At 32.4% G+C, this 17,943-nt stretch overlaps 1 protein-coding gene across 1 annotated transcript in view; it reads left to right on the top strand.

Annotated features, from left to right (window-relative positions):
- The window catches only part of LOC126891863 (uncharacterized), a 100,247-nt gene that overhangs the window by 49,517 nt on the left and 32,787 nt on the right, over positions 1 to 17,943 (top strand). The window contains exon 4 of the mRNA XM_050661190.1: positions 16,702 to 16,995. Within this exon, the coding sequence (XP_050517147.1) occupies positions 16,702 to 16,995 (294 nt within the window). The remainder of the gene's footprint in view (positions 1 to 16,701; positions 16,996 to 17,943) is intronic.

Raw genomic sequence — 17,943 nt, 5'->3', positions numbered from 1 at the left:
TTGGTAGCGCGCATTAGTTCTCTGATTTTTGTGTTCAGTCGGGATTAGAAAACAAAAAACAATAGTTAGAAATAGTACTTAAATAATCAAACGTTTTGTTATCAGGCATTCCAACAACTACTTATTCTGTTATCTCAATCAGAATCTATAATCCTTAATATAATTTATTAAAATAAAAAAGGTGTAATCGATCAATGTCACGGCTGCATGTAGCCGATTAAAAACTTTGTGTATACAATAATCGCAACTCATCATAATATATATTTTCTGAGGCAATTTTCACTGTATTAGTATATAATTTTATTGCCCTAATAAAACATCCAATATATATGGTAAACAGTAGCTATAAATAAAGATAAAGTGAGCTGTCTTATATACTGTGTATTATGTGAATTATTTCCAAAATAATATAAAATTGCAGTTTGTTTTATTCATATATGTTCGAATTTATTAAAATGTTGCTAATGGTAGGGGAGTCCAAGCGGGGATTTTTGCAGTTACTCGAGCGCGCCAGAAAATCACATACGGAGAAACCTTGTACCTTGTAAATGTACCACTACCATATATTGGCTCTTAATATACAGGGGAGTTTGTTATAATGTATAATGTTCTATAACTCCTAAGTGGAGCATAGAGCTTCCGTTAAAACGCGCCATAGGGTTCTATTTTGAGCTAAGGTCTTCACCTCATTCCAAGACTTTCCTGATTTTCCTTCTAGTGCAATTCTTGGTAGTCTGTGCTCCTCCATTATTTTTACATGACTGAACCATTCTCTTCGTCTTTGCGTGCCCCATCTGACTACATCTTGCACGCCACATTGTTCCCTGATGATGTTGTTTCGTATTCTATCTCTTCTTGTCTTCCCTGCTATTGCTCTTAGTGTCTTCATTTCGGCTGTTCGTAATATGCTTTTGGTTTTATTGTTGTCTTCTCTTGATTTAATGCCATAGGTCTGGGGGAAATTTTATAAATTCTAACTTGCTGTCAACATCCGGACCGTAACATCCGGACATGACTGCTGCCTTGTTTATTTGTCCTCTTAGGTCTCTGGCTGGGCCATGATAACTTGATAAGTCTACACCTAGATATTTAAACTGGTTTAGCTGTTCTATGGGTTTCCCCTCTACCACGAGCCAGTGGCGTAGCTGCAGGCCCGCAGGGCCCGCAAGGCGGGGGGCCCCGACCTTAGGAGGGGCCCCACAAAGCCTTCAAGCTTAATACTTCTACTTTCTTAAATTGGGGACCAAAACATATTTTCCTAATAAGCATCAAAATAATAACTAAGAAGTGGCAACTCCGCATCACTACCAGCACCGTGTCTTTATTACTAGGAATCCCCGGTGGTAGCGGAGAACAACCGTCCGATTGAATTCGGCAAAATTCAAACTCAGCATTAACTTATCCATTTCGGTTTCGCCTCATGTGGAAATCGTGACAGAAGTTTAATAGGTATTTTGTCTGTGAATTTCACTGAGTTAACAAATCCAAACCAAGTAGGTACCGACCTAGTTATATTTGGATAGCGTTTATCTAAAAGGTACCAAGCGCCAAATTGCCATTTCTGACTTAATTACATTAACTGGCCGATAATATTAAACTTTGTTTATCTAAAAAGTCCCAAGCACCAACTAAACGTCAGAGACCTCTTTTGGCAAAGGTTACCAAGTTGCGTGTTATGAATTATAGGACTCTGTTGATCTCTAAACGGATCCAAGCGACGAAAGTTTTATCATGTCGCATGTCGCTTGGATTCCTTTTGACATTCTTCATTTCAATCATTTGGTTTTCTTTTGATTAACGTGTTTTCGTAAAGTCTTTCTGATAATCATCATCTTTAAGAAGTGCTGAAATATATAAAATGATGAAAGAAGCTGATGAGTCTGATTTGACTCTACAGACCAAGAACAAGATGATGAACAAGAAGACGAACCACAACACCACACTCGTCTAACAGGTCGACTAAAGAAAGGGGGATTTGCAAAATATCCCGGACAGTCTTTTAAATCCAGAAAAAAAATTAAAAGACGGTAACAAAAAACACTACACACTGAAAGGAATATTGAAGGAACAAAAACATATATCGACTTTCAGTGTAAATGTACATTAAAATGTAATGAAAGCTTAATTAATGTTGACAGGTTATTAAAAAAAGGTTATAATTGAATGGTACTAACAACTTATTAATGTTCTGTTATTTAATAAAAGGATCCAAGTAAACAGTAGTTTTATATAAAAAGATCCAAATCCTAAAATTAGTATTTAAACAGATTCATATACATTATTTAGATTTTATCAAAAAAGAACCAAGCGCCATTTCATACTACAAAAAAGAGAAAAACTATTTTATTATATTTTGTTATAGAAGACAAATATCTAAACTCAATCTTTCCCCTAAAAAAATTGAGAAACCTAAAAAATGATAAAATGCCGATTTTTAAAACTGATAAATCTTTAATCTTAATTTACTCAAAACTGCAAAATGGCTGTTGGTACCTTTTTGATAAGCGCTATCCATTTCATAATTGTGAATTAAGTGTAATACAAATTTTCTGGTGAGTTTTTTACCACGTTTTTTCACGTATGTCTGTGGTTATTTTGTTTGTGACGCATACACACACATTAGCAAGTAGGTATGAGTATCTAGTATCTCCATTTCCTTGTGAAATGTTTGATTCTTTTAAACACTTGAATAGTGTTGGAATATGTAGGTTAATCTGCAGAGCACATTAATATTCATAACAGAATAATCCGCCGGGTGTAATTTCCTCACCAAAATAATCTTTTACCTGCGTTTGGAAGGGTATGCCATAATCCCACAGGTATTTTCCTCACCAAAATCGAAGTGATTATTTCAGGTAGATTTTACAAAAAGGCATTCAAAGGAATTATTTATCTACCTGCTCTAAGATTACAGTAGGTACCTATAATAATTAATGAGTTAATAATTATGGTATTTTATTTTTAGTTAAAATTGCAATTTTGGCATATTTAATATGCAATGGCATATTTAATAGAAAGTAATCGCGATAAACCTTTACTGCTATTTGAAAATTTTATTTTTTATTAAGTGAAAGTTTTATAAAATGAAAGTTTTTAAAAGTGAAGAAGTGTACTGGAGGTGTAATAAAACAATTTGTAGTGCGAAATTGTTTACTATTGGTGCAAATTTTATAATTTCTAGAAGTAGCCTACCACATAATCATGTACCAGATCGTCAGTAGATAGATCGGAAAATTGTTTCTAACTCTTGTAAACGTTAAGCCGAAGAGAATATTACTGAAAAACCAGCAAAAATTATACGCCAAGAGCTTGCAGCTAATTTGCCTGAAACAATTCTACGATTGATATAAGAAAAAATATACGTTAATAATAAATATACGTTAAATATATACGTTAAATATGCGTTATAAGTTACATAAGACAAAATATATAATTATCGACAAAAAATGATGCCTGGTGGACTTCCTTCCAATATTGATAAGGTTCAAGAAGGGGAAAAATATTCTCTCTATAAACTGTGTCAAAGGTAAGATAATAGTGAAACAAATGTAAGACTTTTAGCCACATTGAATTTTATATATTATATAGATGGCATATTTTCTTACTTTACCAGATATTACATATTTGCAATCTTTCACTATTCACGGGCTAATTAATGGGCATTGTATTTCTTTATTATACTGTTTACTGCCAAACAAAAAAAAAACAAACTTAAAAATCTTTTTTATTTGTTAAAATCAGAAATTCTTAAAGCTCTCAAAATTAAGTTTTTTCCTAGTAAAATTTGTATAGATTTTGAAAAAGCTATATATAATGAAATCATTCAAATATGTCCGAACACTGAAATACATGGTTGTAGATTTCACCTACTGCAAGCTTCTAGTATGTGGTATAGAAAAATTCTGTCTCTTGATTTAACATCAAAATCAGAATATACGAATGATTGTGAAGTAGGCAAGTAAGTATTGGCAAGGTGTAAGAAGTCAGGACCTCGATTTTTGACCCTTCGCTTCGTTATCGATCATTCGCTATCTGTACACTAAACAGATACGAAGCGAATACGTTCGATAACGAAGCGAAGGGTCAAAAATCGAGGTCCTGTAAGTTTAAGTCTTATAAATTTCTGAGATTCTACTAAATATAGGTTTTCCACGTTCAGTAAAACTTTTATAGGTCTGGATCCCGCGTATGAAAAAAAAATTGATTAATAGCAAGCTGAAATATCTTAAGGGTGTCTAGTCGGACAAACTTTGATATATGGGAACACTGGAACAGGGAAGTTTTAATTGTGGAACAGGTTAAAAATTTGAAACGGTCAGACCACGAAAACGGCACATGTATTTTGTCCGATAGAACAGACTTAAACTCTCGGAACAGAGATTAAACTCTCATGCAAAAATCAGACTGCTATTTATCACCAAATGGTCGTTTTAATGAGTGGAACATGTAGAATATGTCAAATGACAGGAATTATGACAAGTGATAAATAGCAGTCTGATTTTTGCATGAAAGTTTAATCTCTGTTCGGAGAGTTTAAGTCTGTTCTGTCGGACAAAATAAATGTGCCGTTTTCGTGGTTTGACCGTTCCAAATTTTTAACCTGTTCCACAATTAAAACTGCCCCTGTTCCAGTGTTCCCATATATCAAAGTTTGTCCGACTAGACACCCTTAAGCTATTAACAAATTTTCAGCTTGCTATTAATCAACTTTTTTTTCATACGCGGGATCCAGACCTATTAGAGCATTCCACATTGTTTTGATTGCAAGTAGTTAGGTACTACAAAGTGAAAGTGAAAAGAAATTTAAACTTTCTTAAACTCAAGTTGGTTTTTCCAGAAATTATAATCCCTTGCTCAGGGCCAGATGACCTACTATAAAATTACAGTACCTAGTATTTTTGTGCAGTATTTAAAAGCTCCATCAACCTAAATAATTGCTTCTAATTTACTTAAAAACGTCAAGTTGATTTTTTTTTTGAGTAAAACATCGTTTAGTAATATATTTAATAAGTAAGTTGTTTAGTAAGATTTTAGAGTCCTATAGGTAAAATTGTATTAGTTACACATTTTTAAACCATTTTTGATTATAATTCATGTACGTCCCACCTTCCGCCCACACCGTACGTTTGCCCATATTTTTTCTGTTTATTTCAACTGTAAGATAAGCTTTAATATTCTTCTTTCGTTTCCAATTTGTAAAATTTAGTTTGATCAATTAGTTAAGAAATTATAATAAATTAAAAAAAACAATAGAATCCTTTATAAAAGGTACATATTTTGTAAGCACACATCATCAGTGCTTATCTAAAATGATTGGTCAACCAATCGAAAACTAGTTCTGTGATGTAGCCCTTTTTAGGGATTTTTAAATATATACCTTTTATAAAGGATTTTATTCGTATTTTGTATTATATGGTATACAGCCTACAGGAAAGCTATTTCCTTGTGGATTTTTATAATAAGTTAATTCAAACGCGCGCAGCGTTGAACGCTTCTATAAAGTGCGCCAATATTTGTGAGAAGGGTGACTTGAGCGTTCTAAATAAAAAAATTATAGAAGTTGTAGATTTAATATTAGACAAATCTTTGTATTCGGTTCTTTACGTAGAATTTTTAAGTCAGTTTTTTTCTAAAATTTATAATTTTCGTCGGCATTTAAAAAAACAATTCATTTCGCAGTTCATTTGTTTAATAAAAAGTGATCCACCCACTTTTGGAGTACCTACTACTTTTTGATATGTTGTTTATTTAACATTTCTTAATGAAATTATAAAAAGTTCTATCTTATTTGATTTTTTCCATAAGCAAAAACTCCATTGACTCCTCTATTATACATTTTGCCTATTATATTATAAACTATTATTATAATGTAAGGACATTAACGACTTTATATTCGGATTTCGGATTCTTTCATAATGAATATTCTTAAGATGAAAAAGGGGTTCGACGCAGGTTTTGTTTATATTTGATTCCGAGTTGGACCACCATCTCCATATAGCTATTTCAGCATCCTTATGCGTCTTCAGTGAAGCTCAGAAGTCACAACTCTTCTTAATTACATCTATTCTTAATCTATACAAATAATATCTATACAAATATTCTTAAATTACATCTACCTTTTTATTTTATTACCTGAGTGAGTTGGTGAGGAAAATACCTGCCGGATTAATATGAACATTTAAATTTGGTGAGGAAAATACCTGTCGGATTATATGTTTTTAATGGTTGGTGAGGAATTTACCTCCGCCCGAATAATCTCGCAAGGAAATATTTATTAATAAAAATACACATTGATCTTTCTTACCGCGTGTCTCAGAAATGTATACCTATGGTAAAATTTTGAATAGGCATCAGGGGTGTAGTGGAGCACCGGAACGCCGTTCCAGTACTGCTATTTTTCTAGGGAGATTGTAGGGAACTGAACCCCGCGAAAAATTTACCACTGCACTGACAAGTAATATCACAAAGTCATAGCGTTCCGGTACGCGTATTTCCGTTTACGTGTCCATTTCAAGACATTGAGGTTTTGAAACGGACACCGAAACGGTGATACATATCTAGTTCCAAAAAGGTGTTGATTTGAAAGCGCCAACCCCCGAAATGTGCAAGGGTTTGTACCGAAACATGTGGCGTTGGAATTCTACAAATAGGTGCATAGAACTAATAGGTCTATTATAATTACGGTGACCATATCTTTTTAAAGAAAAAAAAGTACAAAAAACAAAAATGTATTAAAAACGCAAAATGTATCTTGTTGTTGGACAAATATAACTTTTTGGCATTAAAAATAAATGAACTATGTAGCTAAACATAAAAAATTATATTAAATAAACTAAATATAACACATTACATTCACTTTGAAAAAGTTACAAGCCTGTAATTAAGAGTTTTTAGATGAGAGACCTGGAATAGCCTCATCTTCTTCCGGTTTTTTGCATCATTCATATTTTTCTGAACTTAAAATTAATTTAAGAAGGTCCGGCTTCGACTGAAGTAAATGAAACATTTCATACAAGTCTCATCAAAATTTGCGTACACCAGCATCGCTGCCTTGAGAGTGGATATGGACATTTGTGACTTTTCCGACGTCCAATAATAATTATTTATTACAGAAAATAAACACTCGATAGCCGCACTAGTACCCGGAAGGGAAAAAATAAATTCGCATAATATTTTAAGTTTTTCAGTTTGAATTGATCTACACACTTAAAAACTTTAAGCCATCGATCCTGACTATTTTTTTTTTCTGTTCCACTCAGCAATTTTTTCACTTGTAGCCACGTCTTTCAAAATTCCCAGTTCGTCAAAGAGTTGATCTTCGTTTAACATGGTTGCCTTGATATACAATTTAAAAGCTTCGAGAGAATAACAAACATCGTTCCATGTTATTTCACTTCTTATGCGAGCTCCACACTCTCGCCGAAGTCGATTGAGGTTCAACAAGTACGAAAGTGTAGACGGCCACCTTGTGTAACTTTGCCTCACTTCGTTCTACTTCCATTTTCTGTCGGTCTGGTCAAAGGGATCTTTGTCGGTATCGCACTTCCTCGCGAAGTAGAACGAGTGTGTAGAGAGGGTACTTCGGACTTCGGTCAACTTTGGCGAAGTAACTTCGCCGAGAGTGTGGAGCCCACTTTAGATCTATGCTTTTGAATAGTTTAAATTCATGAAAATTTGTACTCCAGTTTTCTAGATAGGTTACACATTTTGTGTAAAAATGTTTCACTTGTGCAGTGAAGTTTTGTGTACGACCACCGCACCATAAGCCTGATGTCTCACACACTTAAAATGTTTTTAAAGATCATTCATAAACGCATTTACCACACTTGATATGAATATTGAAGAAACCCACTTTGGATTTACATTACTAATCCAGAGATGCTTGGATGTGAACCAGGATATGTACGTCTGTTTCATATATTACAACAAGGCTTTCGATAAAGTCCGCCACACAGAGCTAATGGACGTCCTCAAAGTAAAACAATTACAATACAATGACCTTTGAATTATAACAAATCTATATTATAAACAGCAGGCACACATACGCATTAACGAACACACATCAGAAGAGTTCAAAATTAAAAGAGGAGTGCGACAGGGGTGTGTATTGTCACTACTACTATTAAATGCATACTCTGAAGAAATTATGAAAAAAGTTATTGAGGAAGAAACAGCAGGAATAAAGGTACCTAAATGGAACGCCAATTAACAACATTAGATATGCGAATGACACTATCATAATAGCGGACAACCTCCAAGACCTCCAAAAGCTCATGAACAAGATAGTTGAGTATGGAGAACAATATGGATTATCAGTAAACATCAAGAAAACTAAATTTATGAGGATATCAAAAACCCAAAATAATGATAAAAGCCTGACTTTAGAACAAGTTGAAAACTACAACTATCTTGGCACAATAATTAATCACACAAACGATTACTCCAAAGAAATTAAAGTTTGAATAGAGAAGGCAAGAACCAACTTCAATAAAATGAGAAGGGTAGTTTGTGCAAGAGAACTGAAATAATTAAGACTTGAGAGTTAGGCTGGCAAGGTGTTATATTTTCTCGACTCTGCTTTACGGGATAGAAGCATGGTCAATTAACGCGTCGACTACTAAAAAGTTGGAAGCATTTGAACTGTGGGTGAAGGTACCTGAAGATAGCATGGACCGAGCCTGTAACAAACAACGAAGTCATGAGAAGAGTCAACAAAAGAATGGAAATATTGGAAACCATCAAGACACAAAAGCTGCAATACCTGGAACAGTATACAAAGAAATTTGTTTAAAAGTAGTAAAAGATAAAAATATTCATTTTTTAGAAAAAATAAGTACATTCGCGTGTCCTTAGAAAGGTTTTAAAGTACATTAGGACAATATTTAAAAATAAGTACTGTCCTACTTAAATAAGTACATATGGTCACCGTAATTATAATTTGCCGTCTAATTTGTCGCAACTAAAAACTCCATCGAATATTATATCATTTATTTGTGAAAATAATATTATAAGAAGATCTCGAAAAATCCGTGTATGTACACGTACAGCCTACATCGATCACTCGACGCAAAGATAGAAGCTTACCTTGTAGTGGAAGAATTCAATCAGGCAGACCTACAAAAGCAGAAAACATAATATTTCATTAAACATTAAAAACAATGAATCTGTTGCAGAAATGTTGAATGCAGAATGTTGAAGAAACATTAATACTATTGTTATAATGTACGTTTCTAAAAAAAAATTACTTTCAAATAAATGTACCTATTTGTGTTTCATACTACATAATTCAAACATTTTTACACCATTAGGTATAACAAACCGACTCCTTTCTACCAATACCTCCTATATACCAATTTTATGCAAAATGATATATTTACATAAAAAATTATGATTTTTCCCTCGATATCTAGCCTTCCTATTGTATGTTGCTTAGAATTAATCATGAACTTGGTTTTCTTAACGTTCATTCGTAGTTCATATTTTATACTGACTTGATGTAATATATTTAGGTACTAATCGTTGCAGTGCTTTTAAACTGTCTGCAAAAATAGCGGTGTCGTCTGCGAATCTTATGTTTTTCAAGATTTTTCCGTTTACTGATATACCCGGTTCTTTCTCTGATATTGCTTCATTAAAAATAGCTTTAAAAACAGCTAAATATACTGCCGTGCTAAGCCCAAAGGCGGTAACTGATTTTTTATCGAAAATGAGATTTTTGTATTTCTAGGTAGGTTTCATTATATTATAATGCTTCTACAACTCCAAAGACTTTGTAAATATATTCTAGATACCCATTATAATACTTCTGCAACTCCAAGAACTTTGTAAATATATTCTAAATACCAATACCCTGTTCTACCCTAGAAATACAACAATCTCATTTTCGATAAAAAAATCAGTTACCGCCTTTGGGCTTAGCACGGCAGTATATGTTTGCTGAACAATAATTGTTTAGCTGAAACTAAAATATGTTTTTAATATAACACTTTTAGTACCTACTAGTGATGTAACGAATATTCGTATTTGCATTCGCATTCGCGAATATTCGCATGTTTTTGCATATTCGCATTCGCATCCGCATTCGCGAAATTTGTGCGAATGTTTTGCGAATATGAAAACCAGAAAAAAAAATAATTTTAAGATAATATTAGGTTAATAAAATCAAAATCTATTCAGTTCTCATCTTTTTTATTAAGAAAAGGTAACTTAACCTCAAACATGTAGCTACTCTCAAATGGAAATATGCAGGACACAACAGCAGACAAAGAGACGGAAGATGGAATGAAGCGATAACTCACTGGAGACCTTAGGATACAAAAGATGAAGTTGCAGACCACAGACAAGATGGTCGGATGACCTAAAAAGATACGCAGGGACCAGATCGACAGCATTAGCACTGAACCGAGAAGAGTGGAAAAATAAGAGGGAGGCCTACGTGCAACTTTGGACAAATGAAGGGCAATAGATAGATTAACCTCGTATAATCACATTATCAGCCTTCACTTTTTTTATTATTTGGTAGTATGTAATAAAGGTTAAGATTCAGATTGATTTACACTAAATATCGATTAACTTTTCATTATAAATTTAGGAAAAATTACAAAAATAAAAACAAATTAAAAAAAAACTGAATATTCGCATTCGCATCCGCATTCGCGAATGTCGGTAGCAGATATTCGCATTCGCATTCGTATTCGCGAATGTTCAAAAAATGACATTCGTTACATCACTAGTACCTACCTATATTGTTGTGCATTACTACAAAATGTATACGTATCGTAATAGTTTATTTTGACAGGATACTTTGGCACTACTTTGAGTTTTTTGAACAATTATAAAGAAAAAAAGAAGGTAACTTTGGCAACAAAAAACAAAATTGTTTTATTTCCACAGATCCAATGAATGATAATTTGTTATTCTGCAGATAGGCGCTATTTGTGATAAACAGTTCCAATAAAATAAAATAATGTTACAACTTAACACGTATTTGTGATAATTTTACGCGCGAAGTTCTTTTACAAACCAGTGCGCATTTCAAAATTAAACGTCTTGAAATGGACACGTATTTGCAAGCAGATATGCTCCGCCGTTTACGTGCCGTTTTCAAAACTACCCGGTCTTGGAATGAACACGGAAACGTAAATACGATTCCGGTACTGCTTAATTTGCGACTACACCCCTGATAGGTATGCATAAACTTTTTTTTTTGTTCAGACACACACAGAATGTATACATTCCATAATTACTTATTAAGTATATTTTTTTATATGTCGTGCAAGTTTCTAATAAATATAGAAAATGGTTTTTCTATAGAAAAATAATAGTAGTCCAGTAAACGAACGGGAAATACGGCGAAACCGTGTAAATTTAAAGGTCAACTCCAAATTATATGAAAATTTGGATTTTAGTTTCTATTACCCTCCACTTCAAAGTTGAACTTGTGATGTTGGTTGCTTTTACCTGGGGGTGACAGTCACCCCTTCTCGGGGGTGAAAAACGGGCGTTTAAAATAAGTCCGAAAATGAATAAACTGACTAATTCTAAAAAAATTTCGTTCTATAGAGTTTTTTAAGTACATACCCAAGTCAATACTTATTTGCGATTGAAAATATATTTTTCAACAAAAAACCACGTTTTCTGGCGGTTCTTCGCAAATAACTCAAAAACTAAGTATTTTATCGAAAAAAATATTCTTAGCGAAAATGTAGCATAGAAACAAACAAAAAACGTTGTGTATTCGTAAGTACATAGACCCAGCGCAAGCAAAGTTGGAGCTCACAGAAATATGTTTTTATTCGTCAAATTTCCAATCGAATATTTCAACGTGAAATAACCAAAGAATGAAGAAGCACTTTCAAGGAAAAGCGCATTAAAACTTTTTTAAAGTGTTCAAAAAAAGCTTTATTTTTATTTTTAAAAAAGTTTATAGCATTAAAACTAAGCGAGTTATGCTCAACATAAAGTTGCTCCTCTTTTTTTGGTAAAAAAAAAATCGTGAAAATCTCCCCCTGTTTAGCACCTCATATAAAATTAGTTGTTGCCGCTTTACAAACAATTTACTTATGTATGTTTTATATGATCTCTAAGTGTCATCGTTTAAAGTGCTTATTTTTGAAAGGATTATAGCTGAAAGGGATTGACTGAGTCACTAATCACGAATGTATGCAAACTTTCAACAGCCATATCTTAACCAGTTTTTGTCTTTTGTCCAGAAAAACAAAATGAATCTATCATATTTGTAAAAGCAAAACCTACATTTTTTACTCTTTGTATCACTAATACTTTTTAAAATATTTTGAAAAATATTTTTTTCTATTAAATTTCATTTATTTAAAAATAAGCACTACGAATCGGTCAAACTTACAGATCGTATAAACAATATAAATACATGTTATTATTTATACCTGACCTAAAGTTAAATGTAAATTATAAAGTAACGATTAATTTTATTTAGGGTGCTAAATAGAGGGAGATTTTCACGTTTTTTTTAACAAAAAAAAGGCCAAATTTATTTTGAGCGTAACTCGTTTAGTTTTGGTGCTAGAAACTATTATAAAAAACAAAGATAAAGCCATTTTTAAATAGGTACCTAATTTAAAAATTTTTAATAAGTTTTTCCCGAAATTTGCTTAATTTTTTGAATTTTTTTCGTTTTTTTTTTTATAAGCTACATTTTTGCTAGGAACATTTTTTCGATAAAATATTTTCTTTTTGAGTTATTTGCGAAAAACAGCTTGAAAACGTTGTTTTTTTTTGTCGAAAAATCAACATTTTTAATAGCAAAAAAAGGATTCACTTACGTAAAAAACTCTATAGAACTAAATTTGCTTAGAATTAGCTAATTTATCTATTTCCGGACTTACTTTAAACGCGCGTTTTTCACCTCCAAGAAGGGGTGAATATCACCCCTCAAGTAAAAGCAACCAACGGCACAAATTCAACTTTGAATTAAGTAGAACCTAAATCCAAATTTTTATCCAATTTGGAGTTGACCCTGAAGATTACACTCCAAAACGGTCATTTACTGGGCTTATAGTAGTAATATATAATATATTAACACTTATTTCTTTTTTGTCATTTATTTTTTTACTTAGTCTCTTTCATTACACATATTTTAGTAATTATACTGTTATTAGATGTCGTCATGTTTATAATACATAATTAATACATAAATAATACATAATTGTGGGGGCCCACAAAATTGTCGCGGGGGGGCCCCCCAATCTTCAGCTACGCCACTGCCACGAGCTTGCATCTAATTGGATCTTTCGCATGGTAATGCATTTTGTTTTCTGCGTGGATATGTCTATATTGAGTCGTCGACATGCTTGGTATAGAATCGATAAAGTTGTCGTTGTAGGTCATCTTCATCCTTTTCATCCGCATAGCACACTGTATTACTGATTACTGTTTCTACTGTGACTGAGTCTGTATCTTAGTTGCAGCGATTCCACATCTTCTATTATTTCATCAATTAGCATATTTAATAGAAATGGGCTGAAGCTGTCTTCTTGCCTGATTCTTCCTGGTGTTGGTATGTTAGTCGTTTGTTCTTCATTCTAGGGGAAATAAAGGATGAAGTTACGAATACAGTAAAGACATGATGCTTCTTTTCATTAATTTTAAGCAGGCTTACTATCGAGTTCAACGAATCGAACGATTATAAGATGACAATGTTTGTCCAAAACTTATTTAAAATGCTGAAATCTCTAGACATTAGAATTGAATAGAGATGTAAATTAGAATGATAGAATAACTCTCCAAACTGACAGTGAATAGTGTCAAGATAAACAATAGTTAAAAGTTTCTAAAAACAGTTTTACAAATTCCAGAAAAAACAATAATTGAATTGTAGTTATTGATAAAAATATTAAGTATCCACATTGATTTTATCGATATCTATTATAGATAAAGTAAATATAGGTTTTACGTATCCATTTATTTTTGTTTATATTAAATTTTTTGCGTTAATCGGGAACTGTGTTGAAATATTGTAGATTTTTACTAATGATTTGTTTAAGCTTACTTAAAGATTATACAGAGAATCGGGTTTATTCTTAGCGTAATAAAAAACATACCAAAAAATACATAAAAAACAAAATAAAAATAAATGAGAAAAAAATAATACAAAATATAATAAAAAATATAATAAAAATTAATAAAAAACAGACTAAAAAACTAAGAATGATAGTAATACAGTCAAACCCGCTTATTGGAATAGCCTTTGTGCCAAGTAAAAGTATTCCTATAACCGGGATATTCTATTAACCGATCATGGGTTGCTACTATAAATGATTCGGTATCTCAAATTTCTATTCCTTAAACCGGGATATTCCTTTAAGAGGTATTCTAATAAGCGGGTTCGACTGTAGTTTTAAATGTAGATACTAAGCTCATCTTTTGTAAAAGAGAGAACTCAAAACAAATTGACTGGCCAGTCAATAGCTCCAAAACGCTTCTATTTAGAAAAACGAAAACAGGTACGCCTATTTATCTTCCAGAGATAAATCGATTTCATCAATTGTGAATTTATAGTACCGGTTATAAGCTTACCGCTTATTTTATTCCATAACTTTTTTGTCTTTAACTTTTAATTTTTTTTGACACTGGATTATTAAACTCTGAGGTATGCTAGTAGTAAAATGTACTCTTGCTTTAAGTCGGTATAATTTACCGTTTTCTAGAAAAATCAATTTCAAAATTTTTCGTTTTTTGAATTTAAAAAAAAATAAAAAAAAAACTATTTAGAAAAACGAAAACTGGTACGTTTATTTATCTTCCAGAAATAAATCGATTTTATCAATTGCGAATTTCTAGTAACTGCCATAGACATTAGTTTTGAGTAGGTAAACAGTTAATTTATCGCTTTATCTGTTTCGCCTTTAATTTTTGAGCATTTTTGAAACTAAATTATTGAATTATGAGGTATTCTAATATTAAAAGTTACTCTTGATTTAAGTCAATAAAATACATCGTACTAGAATTCCTCAGGATTTATTAATCCAGTGTCAAAAATACTTAAAGGTTAAATACAAAAAAGTTATGCGATTAAATAACCGTTACCCTTCCCAAAACGAACGCCTATGACCGGTACTAGAAATTCGCCATTGATATAGTCGATTTATCTCTGGAAGATAAATAGGCGTACCAGTTTTTGTTTTTCTACATAGAAGCGTTCTGGAGCTATTTAAAAAACTAACTACAATACACCGCTTATTGGAATAGCCTTCGTGCCAAGCAAAAATATTCTTATAACCGGGATATTCTAATAACCGATCATTGGTGGCTAGCCGTAATAAGTGTACCTACCGAATATACGTAATAATAATACATACTATATACTATGTTAATATTATGTATATGTATATGATTCTAGGTCTTTTTATGTCAATAATACAATACAATAGCGTAACGTATTTCTTAAAAAACCAAATTACATTATATTATGTGGATGTATACAGTAATTAATATGAAATGTATGCAATATATAGATTATGTAAATATTTTCGTATTAAAATACATAATATACTGAATAAGAAAATTACTTATTTAGTCTTGACAAATAATCGGTAATTGTAGCTTGTTTTTTGTTACATAAAATACTAGTCACTTTTGTTCCTCTGAATTATATAAATTAGAAAAATTTACAATGGTTTGGCCATCCCGAAAAGTTTTATAACTTTACCAGCAATTAGGATCGCCGAACTGTTTCTTAAAACTGTTATAACATGTAACTGGGTGGCAATATGTATGGTTTCTAGACAAAGGAAATTAATTTACGACTGGATTTGTCGGTAAACGATTGAATTGGTAGTCATAACAACGCAATACCATATTTATTACCTATCTGACAAACCCAAATAATATAAATAAAACAGCACTACAGGCCTTCGAAGCCCTTGGCGAGAAACCATAGTACAAGACATAATTTGAATTTTTAGGAAATTCGAAATTGTAGGTAAAAATTTATTCGTCGATCTGAAAAATATTATTCTAATAAGCGGTATTGTTTTATGAATACGTATTATAATAAACGGATAAATTTATTAAGGAGTAAATGGAAACGTTTCGGAACCTCGAATTTATATTCCATAAACCGGGATATTCCTATAACCGGTACTCTAATAAGCGGGTTCGACTGTACTTTATATTTAAAGAACTCTAGCTCCTTAGGAAGCATTTTCAGGCTAGGTGAATTGGGTTAAATTATCTTAAAATTATCTGACGAATCCACGGATTTCGTTTGTCGTGAGAGTTTCTGGACAACCTGTATATAATATAAGTAATATAATAATGATGTTTGCTTTTGCTAAAGGTACGATTCCGACATCGACGGCAGGCGGTAACTGCAGACGGCAACTGCAGACGGCAGTTGCAGTTGTCACCGTGGCAGACGTCACTACTTTGCCCTATTAATTTGTATGAGACTGATTCCGACAACTAACTCAAATTGCTGTCTGGCAGAGCTTCAGTTGCTAATAAATATACAAATTAATAGTGCAAAGTTATGACGTCGTCATGGTGACAACCCTAACTGCAGCCTGCAGTTGCCGTCGATGTTGGAATCGTACCTTAACCATAAACAAAGTTTTCGTTGTGATAATGCTCGTATTCTTCGCTTGATGTATACGTATACAATACATTTATTTTCTCATAAATTTTTTGAGAAAAATTTTTCCTGATTAATTTTTTTTGCTTTAGGTCTTTAACGTATTTTTAAGTCCATTCCAAGTATCAGAACTGGTTAAAAATGGAAAACCAACAGATACCAACTGTGATACCTTAGTAAGAATAATCACCGGCGGTTCTGCATTGTCCAAGGAGAAGATATTTGCTCTACAAGAGTTGTTACCCGAAACTGATATTATCCCTACGTACGGACAAACTGAAGTAGGAATTTTGACAAGTTTTCAAGTTCATCATAAAACGCAGAGGCAATTATACAAGAATAATCCAGATATCGTTGGTATACCAATTAGAGGCATATGGTACAAGGTAAATTATTGTATAATCTAATCTTATAAAAACCTAATGTGCCAAGTCACGCGTCTGTCTGGGACATTTGTCGATTTATAAACATTAAATGACGTATATTTGTCGTCATTGTTTCTCTTTTATCTCTTTTAGAACAGCTTCAAAATAAATGAACCGATTTAACTAATTGAAGAGTACCGGGAAAAACAAGGAATGTCACATTTGACATTTTATACATACTGAGATAAACACCAATAAAGATTTAATTCTTATGATATCTAAAAACTACTTATAGTCTAGTCGCAACATAGGGAGTCCCGTGGGAAATTCTAGCTCGCCGTGATTTGATGGTGGTATTATAGGTTTTTTGGGTCGCTGAATCGAATGGAAGTGGTCTGGAAGCCCAAATGTGGCGCGTTTGTTATTAACAAATAATGGTAAAATTAGGCATTTTTCAGAAATTATTAGAAGCCCTGTAAATAAATTGATAGTGTGAAGGTCTTCTCTAGTGTATTTTTGGTCGCTGAATTGAATGTGATCAGTCGCGATTACTCAAAATATGTTCTTATTTTGTTAATAACCAAATAATTGTTTATTCGCCGAAAAGCTCGAAATAATGCGCTATCTACAGCAAGTTTGTAGTCTTTTTCATAGTATTTTTATACGCTATATCGATTGCTACTAGTCGTGATAGATTAAACCACGTTCCGACTTTGTTATTAATAAATTATTGCAAAAATAACGGTTTATAGTAGGTACGTTTACTCATGGTTTTTGCTTTAAAATTTAAAAAACCACTTGGATTGACATGAGATTTGGCATACACGTAGCCAACATGTCAATCAAAACAAGTGATGTTGTGCCGATGTGTGCCTTTACTCTGGGGGTGAGTTTCACCCCTTTTCGAGGGTGAAAAATATACCTTTAAAATAAGTCCGGAAGTGGATAAACTGATTAATTCTAAGCAAC

The sequence above is a fragment of the Diabrotica virgifera genome, chromosome 9 (genome assembly GCF_917563875.1).
Source record: "Diabrotica virgifera virgifera chromosome 9, PGI_DIABVI_V3a".
Classification (NCBI taxonomy): domain Eukaryota; kingdom Metazoa; phylum Arthropoda; class Insecta; order Coleoptera; family Chrysomelidae; genus Diabrotica; species Diabrotica virgifera.
The sequence above is the reverse complement of the archived record's forward strand: the minus strand, read 5'-3'. Positions and strand labels throughout refer to the sequence as shown.